Consider the following 17,295-nt stretch of genomic DNA (forward strand, 5'->3'; position numbering starts at 1 on the left):
CCACGGTCTAACCTCCTGTCTGAGATAAACCAGAGGATGCATAAAGCAAAACAAGCTCCACAGGCAATGAGATGTTGGTGTTTTTATGTTCTTGTGACGTGGGCGCTGTGCTGGATGGACGAGATAAGATAAAACTGTGGCATGCAGGTTGTTGGCGAGGAAGTGAGAGGTTCATACTGCCCCCTGGAGGACAACTTATGAGTTCTAAAGTACACGGTGGGAGAGGAGCATTGCTGCACTCAAATGAGATAGAAGATGGAAGCCAAGTGGTGCGCACCGCAAGCACAAGATGACATTCTCACGTGGACTTACTTTTTGTTTCGTGGGGAGGGGCACCGGGGTTTTGGAAGGAGGAGGCAGCAAGCTGGAGAATGGGTGCAGAGCCAGGGTGGTTGTCTGATAAGAGAGAGCGAGGCAGGGAGGGGGAGTTACCGCACACAAATCATAACATAACATGGATTTGTGAATTGGTAGAAAAACATCTTATATTTTGCACATTTCCTTATTAGCATCTTTCTTTGTGTGCTGACCCTTGGGTATCTGAATGCATGACAGACAGCTGTAGAGCACCCCTCCCCTCGGAAATACAGTACACACCCTAAAAAATGACTTCGTATTCTGTAGAAGTTGCCATTTCTTACCTATAATTACCTATAGAATTCGTAATAATAATGTATACAGTGGTCCCTTGTAACATCGCTGTTGAAATACTGCAGTTTTTCTTGGTTTAATACAGCCTATTAGTGATTAAAAAAAACAAAAAGTTATATTTAAGCAACTTGTACATACCCTCGGTCAAAATTTTTATACTTTCAAGCATAAAAATGGCAGAATGAACTACACTAAATGAACAACAAATGCAAGACAAAAGACACATTGTACATGTGAATGTAGTATTTATATTTGCCTATAGGTGTCGCCAGAACAGCTAGTTATTATAGGTGTCAATGATAGCACAGATTTACATCATTCATTATCTCACAGAATAATAACATTAATTCGTTCATTCATTTTCTACCGCTTATCCTCACAAGGGAAACGAGGGTGCTGGAGCCTATCCCAGCTGTCTTCAGCAAGAGGCGGGGTACACCCTGGACTGGTCGCCAGCCAATCACAGGGCACATATAGACAAACAACCATTCACACTCACATTCATACCTATGGACAATTTGGATGGAATTAGGCAATTAGGATTTGCTCTTTACGTACTTTTGAATTTAGCATTACAACCCACCTTAAAGTCTGTTTCTTGCTTCTTTCTGTACAACTTCAAGTATGTGACTGAACAACTGTTCGGTCATTGTTTCTCTTTGACATCGTGTGTTAACGCCCACCCATCCATCTTCTATGCCGCTTATCCTGATGAGGGTCGCTGACTTGGGGTGCGAGGCTCGGTACACCGTATATTGGTTGCCAGCCAAGAACATATAAACAAACAACCATTCACACTCACATTCATACCAAATGGACGATTTGGAGTCGCCAATTCACCTAACATACATAATGTGGGAAGTGGGAGGTAACCTGGAGTACTCTGACGTGTAATGCACATTACAGCATTAGAAATACATAAAAAGAACTTCAGCAAACTTCCGCAAAGTTAATCCATTCATTTCCTATACGGCTTGTCTTCTAAGGTCCTGAGTATTAAAAGCCACTGCAAACTACAAGCACAATTCACACCTCTCTGACAGTGTCAATCAAAACAGAACACTCTATGGACATAAAAAGGGGTTGATAGCATGTGGGTTGCATCCACAAGAGGGCGATGATGACTCACAAAGTAAACGCACAGGAATCAGCTAACGTTCAACAACACTGCACTCTCATTATCAATCTCTCCTGGGTTGTTTCACAGCCTTCTTAAATGCCTTCCGATGTGCGAGTTTCCTACACATGAAGCCAAATTAGTCGAGTTATTCCAGTGACTGCACACCGGATGACAGACCTATAAAGTTCAATTTGCACTGAATTCTACATTTTCCTCACATTACCGGCACACGCACACTTAAATTTGTAGCTACTTATAAAATTCTCATTGTGTCAAAATAATTGTCAGTTTGGCACATCAGCTCACACCTTCACAGTTGTTTTCACACTTTCGGTTTGTGCAAACACAAAACAAAAAGCAGACAGGGTGTCTGTAAAACAGCTGCATGGGGGCTAGCGTCTTTAAAAGCAGAAGCTTTGAAATTCACATTCACTGTGATGCTATGAGAGAATAGAACTACAAGAGAGGGACTATCTTACATGATGCTGGCATCAGGAAACAAAACAAGTGGTGGACCAGTCTTGTGACACCAGTTCAGCGAGTTACTTGGTCATCGCATTCTTTTAAAGGATGCATATTCTGGAATGCCAGGGGATGCCATTCATATTGCGTCAAAGGATAGCGTCATCAGTGTGAAAACAAGAAGCTTCTATAAAGCTGGTGGACCTAAGCTAAGGTAGCCCGGCTTTTGTGAGCTATGTATAAATGAAATGTAAACTCTTACTGGAAATGGGGGCTGCATTGTTTGGCGTGTCGGCCCTCAGGTACTGTGTGGTCTGCGTGGACGGCTGAGAGAGTCCCTGAGAGCTTCCACTGTCGCTCACGCTGAAAGAGGAAAGTAACAGAAAAATGACTTTTTAATGATGTTTATCAGTAGTGTGTTCCTAGAGCCTGTATATGACAAAAATGTATTGCTCTTCGACCTCATGAGAAACCCTTCTCCCATGCGAACATAGACCCGACTGAAGCTTGATGACCAACGATTATTCTGATAATTCGAATACCTCGATTACAAAAGGTAGTCGAGGGGGTTTTCCACGTTTCGAATAATCGCTTACGTCACTCATGTGGAAGATGAAGAAGGTGTTTAAAGACGCGGGAAGATTGAAGCGGCAGCTAGAATAAGTGACTCGACAGAAAATGTGGCTAACAGAAATTGAAAAACAACACCGTGACATGTATCAGTTTAACGCCACGCTTCGCGGTCGCTGCTTGCCGCTGTGCGCCAACAATGAAATCCCAGCGGTTGCCGGTGTCGCTGATGGATAAAACAACTCTGCGGTAAGATGCACACACCTTTCACAATTGCCACTCATCATATTTGTATTTTTATTTCAAACACAATAATAACATAACCATACTACTACTAATAATAATTACAATAACTACACAGGCTAATGTGGCTGTAATCCAGCTAAAACTCAACTCCAAACTCCCAACATCACTTACTGTCCACATATGTATAAGACATGTATTGCAACACAAATAAGTAGAAGTCTTATTTTCTCTGATCATATGTAGAATATTGGGTAATAAAAATGCAGAGGCGACTATGTGGGTGTTATTTCATGTCTAGAGGGCTCTAATAATGTTAAGAAAAAAAACACATTTTGTTGACCGTAAATAAATTTCTGTGCTATAACTACAGTTCCATTTATGAAAAACTTTGCATTTTTTTGGATCACGGTTGGGTCTGAAATCAACCGCGGTAAACGAGGAATTACTATATATATGAAAAATGCTGCTTTGAGGCAACACTGTTGAGAGAAACACCGCTCATTAGCATTAAAGGGGACCAATTATGCTCATTTTTCAACCCTTTGTATTGAGCTGTGGTCTCCTATAGAGAAGCTACACACAATAACCCGCACAGAAAACTTTTTAGATCTTCCACAATCTGCACCTGTTCCAGTTGTATTTCCTTGGAGTTGTGCTTCCTGCCAAAACGTTCTTTTTTTTAATCTATTCCACCCACAGCCTGCCTCCGGGCATGCCCACTCCACTGTGATTGGTCACACGCCCAAAGTACATCCCAAATATGCACCTTATAAGGAAGTCCGTTATTCTGTGACATCAGACGCAGTTTTACGACACATTTTGAAACAGAGTGTTTTGAGCCATCCCAAACTTAATTCAGGGTTCACTTCCAAATATGCAAACCTCAATATCTGAAACTTTGGCATTGTTTAACATGAGAATACAACATTTATAGGTCAGAAACGTGGAAAAAGCATAATAGGCCCCCTTTAAAGCTAAACACACCTAATTTTTGGACCACACACCACATCTGTAACCCAGGACTTTTAATAAATCAATAAGCTTGAAATGTCGACACCAACCTGTCTTCTATCTCAACTCTCTTCATGCTGTGCAGGTGCAAGATAGCCAGGATGATGGCCACCAGGAAGATGACGATGCAACACACGCTGACACTTATGTAGAACACCTGAGTAGAGGTGGTGGGGGTGGTCACGCCATCTACTGATGGAGGAAAAATGGCATCACAAAGCAGGACTGCTGATGGAAACCTGCCCATGGGAACCACTTTGGCTTTTCTCGAGTACTATGAAAGCTTTCCAGTGCCCCGGGTTGCTCCTGCCTGCTCGAGCAGAAGGGCAATGGCAGTGGGCTCACAAAAGAGGTCAAACATTGGCAGGGTCAGATGTGAAGCGAATGAATAGAAGTCTGGAGGCTCTGAGCATGTAAACACGGCACTCCTAGGACATGGCGACACATGGGCATACTCACAGTCAGGCTGCTGGAGGGTGTGAAGGGTGTGGTTGTTGTGGTTGAATGTTAATGGAATCTTTGGGTCGGAATCTATTCCTGTCCGCAAAGAAAAGGACCATTTGCATCAGATGTTGCGTACAATCACTGACACCTACGGTTCACACTTTTGGTGTTTTACTTTTGTAGCACATTTTCCTCCTCTTGAAGTTGAGCACTGTGTAGTTGTCGGCGTGGATAGTCACATTGAGCTGCAGCGTCACCACCGCCTCCCCGTCAATCTTGCCGGAACAGAAAAGGTCCACTCTAAAAACTGGAGGAACAGAAAGACACTATTGATCGACACGGTGGAGCCTGTGTATCCCAACCGTCCTTTGACATCAACACAAGCCACTGCTTGCACGCTTGTGACTTTTACCAGAGACATCAGGGGAATTGGTGGTAGTAATGATTTTTTTTTTTTTAATTATGGCACATTGTTGACATGCTTTTCCTCCATTTGTGTCCATTTTTATTTAGAATGTTGTGTTTTCATATGGTGTTTTACATTCATATGTAATGGAGTGAATGAATGAACTGAATGAATGAAAAAAGATTAATCGAGCAATAGTTTAGAGTCTGGATAGCCCAGCTCAATATGAACTACACCTGCAAAAATTAATTGGTGATTAATCCATTACCCAATTATTCAAAAAACTATTTTGGTAATTGATTAATGATTTTTTAAATTTAAATACACAAATATCCTTTGATTTCAGCCTCTCAAATGTGAATAATTTGATTTCCTTATTCACCCATGAAAGCAGACCGATTATCTTTGTGTTTAAAAACAAGATATTCGTAGTAATGGACATTTTTGTCTCTTTTCTGATATGTTACGGGCCCAACCACCACGCAACCAGTTTTTCCAAAATATATTACTTAATAAATCATGCCATTTTGCGATTGAATATAGCCTAATTTTAGTCTAAAAAATGCACTGTACAGAAATGTTACGTATTTTGTGCCTAAACTTTGCATTTACAAACAAGACAATGGCTAAATTAAGTAAAATACAAATATAATGCATTCAGAAGATACAGTCAAAGATGATATGTAGGTCTCTACACTGGTCACTAGGTGTCAGTAATGTTACATTAATGAGACAATAGCCACGGCAGGAAGTACTGTGCGAAATAAAAGCTAAAAAAAACAACTGGAATGAAATGCTAACGTGTGAGTCTACAGTATGTTATGTCTAATTTCCAAAAAAGGTCTCTAATGTTTTAAAACAACGTATTCAGAAGGTCGTAAACAGGTTTTCCCTGCTCTACAAAAATACCAACATAACAAGCTGGCAAAAGCTTTGCTTCATTGCTGCTTGGTAATGCAAAAATGTCCCCTGACAACAACTTCCATGTTCTTGTTGTATATGTGTACCTTCCCTGTTGTGCAAACGCCACTGCCAAGATCAGAGACATGAAAGACGTGATTTCAGGCTGGAAGAATGCGGGCTACGGCTTTGTGGATTAGGTCGCTGCAATTGTTCGGCACGCAAGTAGCAACTCTAAACATTCCTAATCCTGTCTAATTGACACTGAAAGTGAGGATTTACTGACATCATTTTCGAGAGGGTGAAACAAAGTGGAAGCATATGAGGGTAAGACATTTGACAAACCGGAGGGAAAACGGGGCACCTCCCCTTGGCTGGAGATGTTGCTCCGTGGTTGGTTCATGGCAACAGGGTTCTCCACATGGAAACCTAGTCGGTAGTCCACCTGTGAAACAAGACAAGAAGCATCACATGAAGGAATCAAGGTAATGTTATGCTGTGTAAACAAATGCAGGGACTTACCTTGGACTTGGAATGCCACGTGAAGTGAAGGCTGTTGGTCTCACTGGGGACTGGCAGAGTGAAGGACAGCGCGTAATGATTGACCACGTCATCCCGAACATAGTAAAGCTCTGCATCCAGGCCTGCTTGGGGAGAACATATCAAGTTAGACCTCAACGTTTGTCAATGTTAAGAAAAAAATTACATTTCTCCAACAGCACAATGCACTCACTACTGTAACATTCGAGTGTTTTAGCCAAATCAGCCCAAATTTGGCACACACCTTTTGGGGGTGGACAAGCACATGTGCGTATAATTTGAGCAAAATTGGTTGAAAAAAACATGGCCGCCATCAGGCAAAAAGTCACTGCGGGGTCTATAATTAATTGACCAATTAGCAAATGATTACAACAAGCTTGTCTTCCAATTTTTGAGTAAGTCTGACAAGATAGGCTGAGCTCTCACAAGACGAGTGCGACTTTCAAGGCAGATTTGGGCGATCACCAAACTACACAACCTCAAGAGGTGTGCAGTTGGAGTTTCCACCGCCAGCCAGGAATAAACAGACACGACACCGTACCCTCCCCGCCCCCGTCCCTAACTAAATGAGAGAGATGGACTAACCACATCTGTTAGTACTTGAAAACTCTCGAGTGAAGAACTTCAAAACATTCCCAATAAGACAACCTCCAAAATCAGACTGCAATTTTCCGTGCAGGAAACAAGAGTCTGGCAGCAGAAGGGGAAGGGGTTAAGGGGATGGGAGTGGAATGCCTGCTGATTAAGTCACTGTGCCACGCTGACATAAGCGTTTTTGAAGCGAGGCTTGAGGAGTTTATTTTGCTCAAGAGGCTTTTTGCCTCATCCGAAATGTCAAGGAAGTCCAGCCTGGTGGTGGCCCCCGGGGGCCGAGCTCACCGTCCTCTGAAGGGACGCACAGATGCCAGGTCTCTTGTTTAGAGGGAAGCAAAGAATGTGCGACAGGCTCCCCCAACAGCCTTGGGCTCTCGGAAGGTCTGAGTGCTCACACAACTTTCCCACATTGACTCAATTAAAAACATCTCAGGCATTTGCCAGCTTAAGAGCAGATGGGCCACGTCTAAACTGGTGCCCACAGAAAACCCGTTGAGGGTGGTTCTAACCTACAGGGCTGTTTTTACCCTGAACTTGGCAGGCCTGGAAAGTGGATCAAAGAATACTACACGTGTAGTTAATAACATCATACGTATCAATGACTCTTAAGGGATCTTTAGCGCAAGTCTGACAGTCATCTGTATTAAACGGCACCAACACACTTCCGCAGTCCAGTCACACTTGGAAATAGAAAGTATAATAATATGCGTAAAGTGTTACAAATGGAGAGCTGATTTAGACTCTGGAGTGGACTATTCCATTCATGCCAGAACAACAGGCCTACTGATGTAATAACCAATACCTTGAATATCGGACGATAACGATATCAATCTAATATTTATAGGTTATATAAAGGAGGTGCCAGTATCAGCCCGAGACCTTGGGGGCATGATACCTGGCCTGATACCAGACAAACCATGTGATGATCTTATTATCACATACTATTTAATCATGCGCTTATTATCACATACTATTTAATCAAAAGACCATTTTGTTTCCAGAAAAAATTCAGTTTATTACATGTATTATATCTAAACAGTGTAAACTGTGTGTTCACGCTCGTGCGCTGTTCTCTGATTGGTTGTTTCACAGGCATGATACCAGAGCAGCGCGCTCTGAGTGGACAGCTACGGGAGCTAATACTGGACATGATTAAACTCTATATTATATCAGTATCACTGCCCTGGGCTTTGACACAGTATCATTTTGGCCTTATCCTGTATCATTCATGGGCGGTTTCTAGGGTACAGGGCCAATTAATACTGTAGTATGTGATAATGACATGAATCATACACATGTGTACTGTAGTGTGGCATGTTAGAAATTATTAAAATTCATTTTTTATCGCCATAGCACCATTTCCGTATGGATGAGATGCCGTTTTTGCCCTGAAAACATTTGCATGTGGATAGCCCCTGTGTGTTGTTTAAAGCTATCCACGCCTAAAACTGCATCACCCCAACAGTTTGTGCTTTGTGGCTTCACTGAGCACGTCTTGTGTTGGTGGGAGAGGATTAATAAACAGCTGCAAAATGGAGCGAAACATACAATCAGGCTCTAAATCGGCCTCCCGTGAGAAAATGGCCCACTTCTGTGATAATTGCCTTTCTCTCGCTGAACTCTGTGTGCCTCCCTTGTCTCAACATGGAGCTTTGATACCACTTAAACAACGCGAGGCGTGGAGGCAAGGACCTGCGTGACCACCACTCAGAGAGGGTTTTTTCCCCCCTCCATCAGTATTTTAGACGTCAACCTGAACTACGGCGACTTCAAAACAGGAAGTGAGGGGAAAGTCAACAAGAGCCTGTCAGTGTGTGTGCTATTTGCCTAATACAAATAAACAAACACAGCCATTAAACTGACGCTCAATCTCGTGTTTAGTTGGACCTTTTCATGCGAAAGGATAATCGTGGTGCTTTTTCCCCCCTCCAACAAGTAGGTTGAATAGCTGTGAATTCCAACTTGGCAGCATGTTTATTTTGTTTTGAGGGTTCACTTCCTTTGGGACACTCACATCACCTGCTTGGCCAGGAACTTTCAACTCAAGCGCACTTGACCTCAATAACATTGGCAAACTTCAATGGCTGACCTCAATAATATTTCAAATACAATGTAAAAATTAGGACATCCCATGGATGTCAACATGATTTTAAAAAAGGCACCCACGATGCTTTCAAAGACATGCATGCATAAAAGTAATACAGATACCCTCAAAGTTTGCAATTATTAGACCAGGGCTGACCAAAGTGTGGCCCAAAACTCGGTTTGTTTTTTAAAAAATTGGCCCTCAACACATTTTTAAAAGAAAACTAACAAAAACAACAATAAAAATGAAAATAAATTTTACAAGAATAAAGCAGAAATACTAGAATACCGTAATAATAATATGAATTTAGAGGTTGTTTTTATTTAATCGCATGGTTAATTGATTTGATTATGGTGATGGGCATAAACACATCAAACCTTACCAGCCACCTGAAACGTCAGCATCGCTACAACAGTGTGGAGCCAACAAAGACTCCCGTCTTGCTAAAGAAGAGGCCACAAAGCCGCAACAAAATCCCCGGACTCGTTCCTATTGCTGCGCCATTTGAAAAGTGCTGGGAAGCTGTGGGTCATGTTGCACTTTGAGAGCAGAACAAAAAGGTGGTAGCGAGCAGGTGCTCAGGTACAGATGCAGATCTAACAAAGCCCCTCTTGTCAGAACACTTGTCACTTTACCCCTCAAAGCATCCATCCCTGAGTGCTCAGGACTAGACGCCCCCTTCAATCTGGTCTGCTGGTAACGTGGTAAAGATAATGCTCACAAGAGCCATGCAGAAAGAAAATGGGAGTCTGGAGTGAAAATCTAAACAAATCCACGGACAAGAACGGGGAAGGGAAGGGTCAGGGAAAATGGGACTTTATGGAGGCTGGGTGAGTCTCTAGAGCAGGGGTCTCAAACTCAATTTACTTGGGGGCCACTGGAGCTCGGGTCTGGGTGAGACTGGGCCGCATCAGAAAAAACCAAAAAAAAAAAACATTTATTAAAAAAAAAAAAAACCTCGCTTTGGTTCCAATTTTCTACAAGAAACGCTCTGATAAAACATTCCACTGTTCTCAAATATCTTACTTTTTATTTTTCTACACAAAATAAGATGAAAAATAAACAAACAAATCAAGAATAAAGAAAATCAATCAGTAATAAATAAATATAATAATAATAAAACGTCAAATAATAAAAACTTAAGAAACCACATATAGTTGGTGGGTAGACAAATTATTTTTTTCAAAGCATTATTAGAGACCTGTAGACATGACAAAACACGACTATAGTCACATTTATACTCTTTTTATTTACAACATTTTGCGCAACTGCAGGGTCTTGAGACACATCCTAACTCGCAAACTAGAGAGCTAGCGACCTAAACGGTAGCCTTCGAGTTATTTCCTTTAAACTTAAATAGCCAAAAACTTACCACTTCCACACAGATAGGGAGGATAACTATTAACAATTATTTAACCTTTAACATGAACATAATCAAACATAATAATTTTTTCTGGGTACACGATACCATACAGCATCCATATCAAACTTGAGCGGGCCGCACTAACATTAAACTTTCATATCAAGGCGGGGACCTCAAACTATTGTCCTGCGGGCCACGTTTGGCCCGCGGGCCGCGTGTTTGAGACCCCTGCTCTAGAGTCTCTAGTGTCAAGACTGACACAAAACTCGATACAAAGCTCAAAACTCCAAACGTCCAACTGAAATGCTAAGGAAATTTAAGTGTAAGTTTTTGCATGATACTGCTAACTTTACTAACAAAATACCACCCCAACACAGCCTCGCACCTTGTGCTTTGTAAATTTAGCAAGGAAAATTGAGCGCACTACTTGACTGCAACCGGATGAGGCGGCGTTGACTCATTCTGTCTAAAAAGAAGAAAATTATGTCAGCCATGCCATTTGGATTTGGAAACTACGCATCGGCCAGCTACTGGTTTCAAGCAATGCTACGGTATGAAAAAGTCACAGTTTCAAAACCACTGCATTTGTCTCTCATACCATTCCTGCCGTATGAGAAAGTGGAGGTCTAGCACAGCCACTATGTGGAAATATTTGTCACATCCGTCCTATGTTATTCCTCCCTGTCTGAATTAGGCTTCAATATGTCATGACCACAGGCATGTGCTGTGTTGCCAACAGTTAGCTTAGATTGCATTGGCTGCCTGGTTAGCACTGAGCGGCACCAGTGTGGTCAGGCTGTTGTTGCCGCTGTCGGTCAACATATTACCACCCTCCACTGAACAAGTAACAACCACTTAAAGGGGAACTGCACCTTTTTTACCCAATTTTACACGTCATTCATAATCCTTATGTGAAACATGAACACATATTTATTTCCCTTTTCTGTGCATTACAACATGAGAAAACGAGTTAATGAGCTTCCTAACAATGCATGTCATTGGGACTTTTTTTCCTCTTATCAATAATATTTTAATAATGCAAAACCCTGATATTTTTATCCAATGTTATCATAGCATCAAAATGTCATACCGTGCCATGCCGAGTTGAAACTGTTGTCAAAAATGGTCTGCAACCCATGGCTCTTTTATCCTCCAGCTGTGTGTAGTAAATATGCTGCTGCTTCTTGGAGACTTTGTACTGTGTGCCATGCACCTCTACTCCAAAGTGCAAGGGGCAATGTTTTCCAGCGAGTCAACTCTGTGAGAAACTATGACGCTGGTCAACTGTTTAGCTTGTTAGCGTCCTTTGTTGGTAATGAACAATGGGAACCAAGTGGCACCAGACCTAATTGATGCGTTACAACACTTTTATTGCGATTGTTGATCCAAAATCAGTCAAGAACATTATAAAAACATTACTTAATTGCCAGGTAGCCAAAAATATAGCTTGTCCCTTCACCAGGAATGTGACAATACGCACAAGGAATGTTGAATTACCTTCAATTTAGTAGCAATAGGTTTGTGGCTCCAAGTGGGATTTAATTTGGAGGAAACTGGCCCAAACGACTCTTTTGTTGCTAAAGCTTGCCGACCTCTAATATATAGGATGCAGGATTTAGAATGGGACGCTAACCTTGCCTATATTCTGTGGCACACCATTAGCTTGCCGTTAAAGCTGCTACAGAGAATGCAGGCATATAAAAATAGCTACTTTTTTCAAAGTGCCTTACATCTCAGAGAAAGCCACAGAATGTGGTTCTCTTTCATTTCCATCAAAGAGCCCATATATCAGTCCCTTGCTTTTATTCAATGAAGGGCCCCGGGGTGGGGGTGGGGGGGTCATGCAATGAAGGAAGGAATCTGAGCCAGGCCGTCTATGGCTATACCATAATAAGCACCGCATTGATGGTGTGATATTTGTCGCCCAAAGGGGGGCCCCCCGTGTTTACTCCACAAATAAATAAATAGCAGATGGTTTACTGAGGAAATGATTAGGGGGACGGAATGATTTCATCCAGCACTCACACGCCACCTTGACACGTTATTTTTAAGACGCCGCGTCAGGCCAGCTTTGTGAGCATCGCCTGGGTCGAGTGCACAAGGGCAAATGTTTTTAAATACCTCATTCAGCTAAGCAAATTCTACCAAAAAAAAAAAACTCTAAAGAGTTGACACGCATATCTATACATTTTACTCATATGGTGTGCAACATCGAGTAAAAAGGTCCAAAGAAAGCAAAACAATCTCGTGAGAATGTCTCTGGGACAAAAGAAGTGAAGATGGAAGCTATTCCATTCAGCCGTGAGATCCTTAAAGAGCGGCAGGAATAAGAATACTGCTGTCAATCACTCCTCACCACCCCCGCTTGCCTGTCTGCTGTATGGAGGACGACCACATGACTCAACATAACCAAATCTCACTAAAAGTGTTTTTTTTTAGGTTGTAAAGTAATTACCCCAAAGCAAGGTTACTTATCCTCTGCGATGACGCAGGTAGAATTCCCCTGCTGAAAGCTTCTACAGGTGGGCATGCTAACCCACGACAACTAAGCTCATCTCAGTTATATTTTATAATAAGGACTAAATGCGCACATTTGCTGGATAAATATATATATGGACCGCCACAAGTAAATTTGGACTGCCACAGATTTGGCCTACTTGTTGGCCCTTGTTCATTATAATGGGACAGTCTGTGAATGTAGCTTGCCCTTCCAAGTTCCAAGACACACCTCATACGCACCTGGTCTGTTAGAGAATAAGAACATGTAATAGGATGGATCTGTGTTGCCACCTTAGCAACTTTGCTATATTAAGCAAGATTTCAGTCCCCTCCAGGTTCTGCTTTTTTTTATTTATAAAAAAAAAGCAACTAGCAACTAGGGTAGACTATTAGATACACATCCAGAGATCCCGCTTACGATGCAAATATTCTATATGATAACGATTCGATACAGTGTACCAACGATACGAGTTGGTACACTGATTCTGTGATTCTACTGTTATATTTGCTGATGTAAACAATGTTACATTATAAAATAAAGAAGCCAAATCCCCATGCTGCCCACATAGACCACTACAATACCTCATATTTGATCCCAAATGCTGAAACTATATGGGAATGCATAAAGGTATGATTTGATAACATTATTGAGTGCTAATGTGCATATTTGGTCAGGACGGGTTCATTCCTCAACCCGCAGTAACATCAGGCTGTGAAACGGGTGAAAAAAAACTAAAAATACCAAAACAAGGCCAAAAATGTCACTCACATTTGTACTTAACCCTAGACTATGGACTGCATTGCGTGGGCTTTGCGCCCCTGGAATCAATGCCAAATCGGCCATGCGGGTTTAAACGGGTTGGCATATACAAGTCGCAGGATTACGCGGGACGGTACGGGATGGGCTAGAGCTTGCGGGTTACACCACTACTTTCAACTGTGATAGCTGAAGCTTGCGTAATTTCATTTGAAACTAGGATACAGATCTTGAGAAGGCAGCTGAAGGGGACGGCGAGCTGGGAAGGTTGGGGTGGGGGTTTGGATTCTTTACAACCTCTGTCATATGCAAAAGCGATCAGGGATTCTGACTGCTCATCATCATTCATTTTGGTTCAGCCACAATGTTTAGCTTAATGTCCTCTTGAGAGGACAATCATTTGGTAAAGTTATCAAAGACACTCCATCTGTCATCCCGATAGAGACTTAACTCAGCAGCAATATTAGAATTAGACACCCCTAATTTTCACCCTTTTGTGTACAGCAGTTCACAACTGGAAGAGTTCCACACTGGTGTGTCCTCATTTTTCAGAGTACCATTTAGTAGTATGACAACAGGGCTACAGTGCAATACAAAAGCGGACACGTCAACGTGTCATTTCACTTTTTGTGTTGCAATGCATTCTTTGAAGCAGAAGAATGTTTCCCAAGTTCTCCTGGACACGGACAAACAAACACAGCATCAGCAATGACATGAGTGTCTTTTGGGGGGTTCATAAATTGGTGCCAGTTGCAAAAGACAACACGTACTCTAACATTCTAATTCATCTGCATGTGCCTTTCTACACAGTACCAAGTGACCTTCAGGTCTCAAGTTGAATCTGCAGTGACACTCAACAGAAGTGTTTCTCCAAAACCAGGCCAACGTTTGTGCCAACACATTTCATCTGTGTAGGCACAGATTGTAACACACTACGTACTTATCCCATCAGAGCAAACCACAGAGAGGCCCTGGCATTCATCTGGCAATCAACTAAAACACGATAGAAGAACTAAAGCAACCTGAGTTGGCAAAGTTCGGCCTTCGGTCCAGATTATAGAGACAAGGACATGGTGTGTTCTATTTTGGGGGTTTTTGTGCTTTTCATGGTATGACAAGTCAAAAACATTTGGGTTTTTCAAATAGGCCTGTCACGTTAATCAATTAACAGCACCATAACTAAAAACAAACTCAATAATTTTGCTGGCCTTGATATATTGACATGTGCAAAACAGGTCAACGTGATAAGAAAAAATGTTTGTGTTGGGAAGCATTACAACGGCAGATCACTCACCAGAAACACTAACCCCCCTCCCTAACTAAACATGTTGATACGGGGCCTGAAACACGGGCAAAAAATGGCAGAAAAATGCCTCTTATGGGGCGTGAATGGAAGCTAGCTGAGTTAGGTTAGTTTAGCAGAGCATGCTCGTCCCGATCCTATCTTCAGGATCTGCTGCATTTTGAAGATCTGATAATATCGGCTTCCGCCACATGATACGGCAGTATCGGTTGCTGTATCAAATTCGTAACCGAGCCAAACTCCCAACATGGAAGGGGCAGTAGCTAGTGGCTAGTAGCTAGTAGAAAATGCAACACCACAGTCACTCTTGTTTTGTTTACGCGGACATGGGGCAAACACCGCTTTTATTTTGAAGGATGCTCACAGAAGTATGTTCTGTGTGTGCAGAATGTGCATTTGTAGCTTAGATGAGTTAGCTACGTTAAAAAATAAACTTGCTTTTTGTATTTTTTCCTCGTCATCATAGGGTACTGTAAAACCTTCCTTACATTAAAATGTAGTCATCAAACCCGAGTCGCGTGCACACACAAGGTAACTCCTGCTCGCTTCACTCACACTCTTCAAGTCTGAGTGGAGGCTAGCCAAACCGAGCTAGCAGTCAACTTTTACCGGGGTTTATAGCCTGTTTCGGTCAGGAGGGGATTGTTCAGTGTTTGTAATGATTTTGTGCCATGATTGAGCGGTCTGCAGAGTAAATACTTCCACACACCAACGTTCCTTCTCCTCACGATGACAGCATTTCATTCATCTTATATATCCACCACGGAGCGCAGTCATCAACTCGCCTTGTTGACGTTTAGCATTTAACCAGTATAAGCAATTTTGTTATTATGGGAAGAATATACCAGTACATAAAAAAATATTGCTCAACCCTACTTACCATTATTTATAAAAAAGGATGCCTATTAAAAAATTGGATTGGATATCAAACAGCCCAAGTTTACACCGCGTCGTCTTTTACCATTAATGTAAGCCAACACTTGACCAAATTTGTGTAGGTTTTCAGTGTATTATTGTTTATTCTTGCACTCAGCTCCTCTTAACCATATAACATTCTCACGACGTTCAATACACTTCTGGCCTTCACAATAAGAGCGCTGCATCCAGTGTAATTGTGCAAACAAAATAAGAGTGTCTTAATATCTTACATTCCAATTTGACTGTAATTGGTGATTACGTCTTAACAACAAGCACGGGCATTACAATTTGTTGGGGATTTTGCAGAAATGTTTGTTCTAATTAATATCTGCTTCTAAATTACTGGGCAAAATTCTCAACGATGTATCGCACAAAGCGCCAAAGCACTTCAGGTTTTCACACCAAACAGTTTCTCCAGCAGGACATTTAATTGATGAGCTCCCTCCCTCAACTTGAAGTATGTGTTGATGATTAAAATCATCTGCTGGATAGAAAACCTGCAGCCTCTCGGCCCTCTATAGACAAACAATCATTCACACTCATATTCATACCTATGGACAATCATCAATTAACCTAACATGTTTTTGGAATGTGGGAAGAAACCGGAGTACCCGGAGAAAACCCATGCATGCATGTAACTCCACACAAAGATGCCCAAGCGGAGATTTGAACCCAGTGTGGCCAACATGCTAACAACTCGTCCACCGTGGGGCCCAAGGGAATGTAATCTATCTGCAAATGGCCTGACGTCTGCAGTGACGCACAATGTGATGGTCAGAGTATTTTCAGGTTATTTCTATATTTCTTTTTGTCAATATTCATACGAGACAGCGTCCACTTTATTGTGACGTTTTGTGTCTCTCTTTTGTTGTTTTACTGTATTATGTTGTTTGTTGGATCTATTTTATTTAAAATTATCTTGACATTCTAATTACGATGTTAAATGCTCTTAAGAAATTAAAATTTCTTGATGATAGGGTGTAGTCACATTATAATGCTGCATATATTCATTACATTGATGAAAAAAATTGTCTCAAAACAATGTTGGTGAATATTATCAGCAAGTAATTTGTCGGGCAATTAACATCCAGTAAAACTCTTATGGTGACAGACCTATTAGCATATAAAGTATAGTGGTGTGACATGACGGCAAAGACCTGGTGAATCCTCACATGAACACAAACCATCAACAGTCTCGACCAAACAGAGCACATACCTCCACCAAAGACCATTAAATATTAAGTATAGTGGAACTGAACAAGATCTTGCGAGATTAAACCATGACAAGATTTCTCTTGGATGATAATACATGAATTAATCACACAATGAAAATGAACTTGCAATATATTGTCTACAGAACATTTTCTACCACTTATCCTCACAAGGGTTGCAGGGGTGCTGAAGCCTATCTCAGCTGTCTTTCGG

At 41.7% G+C, this 17,295-nt stretch overlaps 1 protein-coding gene across 8 annotated transcripts in view; it reads right to left on the reverse strand.

Moving 5' to 3' along the window:
- ryk (receptor like tyrosine kinase) overlaps window positions 1-17,295 on the reverse strand; it is a 36,451-nt gene that overhangs the window by 17,540 nt on the left and 1,616 nt on the right. The window contains exons 1-8 of one of the 8 annotated variants that reach the window (XM_058072388.1): window positions 11,891-12,138; window positions 6,333-6,454; window positions 6,156-6,255; window positions 4,680-4,811; window positions 4,520-4,597; window positions 4,111-4,252; window positions 2,496-2,596; window positions 313-396 (exon numbers count right to left, since the gene is read on the reverse strand). In XM_058072388.1, coding sequence (XP_057928371.1) covers window positions 313-396; window positions 2,496-2,596; window positions 4,111-4,252; window positions 4,520-4,597; window positions 4,680-4,811; window positions 6,156-6,213 — 595 coding nt within the window. In that variant the 5' untranslated portion in view covers window positions 6,214-6,255; window positions 6,333-6,454; window positions 11,891-12,138. Of the gene's footprint in view, window positions 1-312; window positions 397-2,495; window positions 2,597-4,110; window positions 4,253-4,519; window positions 4,598-4,679; window positions 4,812-6,155; window positions 6,256-6,332; window positions 6,458-10,991; window positions 11,395-11,483; window positions 11,709-11,890; window positions 12,139-17,295 lie in introns of those variants that run through there. The other 7 variants (XM_058072390.1, XM_058072389.1, XM_058072391.1 and 4 more) reach the window with 7 other exon arrangements.

Source organism: Doryrhamphus excisus, chromosome 5 (assembly GCF_030265055.1).
Source record: "Doryrhamphus excisus isolate RoL2022-K1 chromosome 5, RoL_Dexc_1.0, whole genome shotgun sequence".
Taxonomy (NCBI): domain Eukaryota; kingdom Metazoa; phylum Chordata; class Actinopteri; order Syngnathiformes; family Syngnathidae; genus Doryrhamphus; species Doryrhamphus excisus.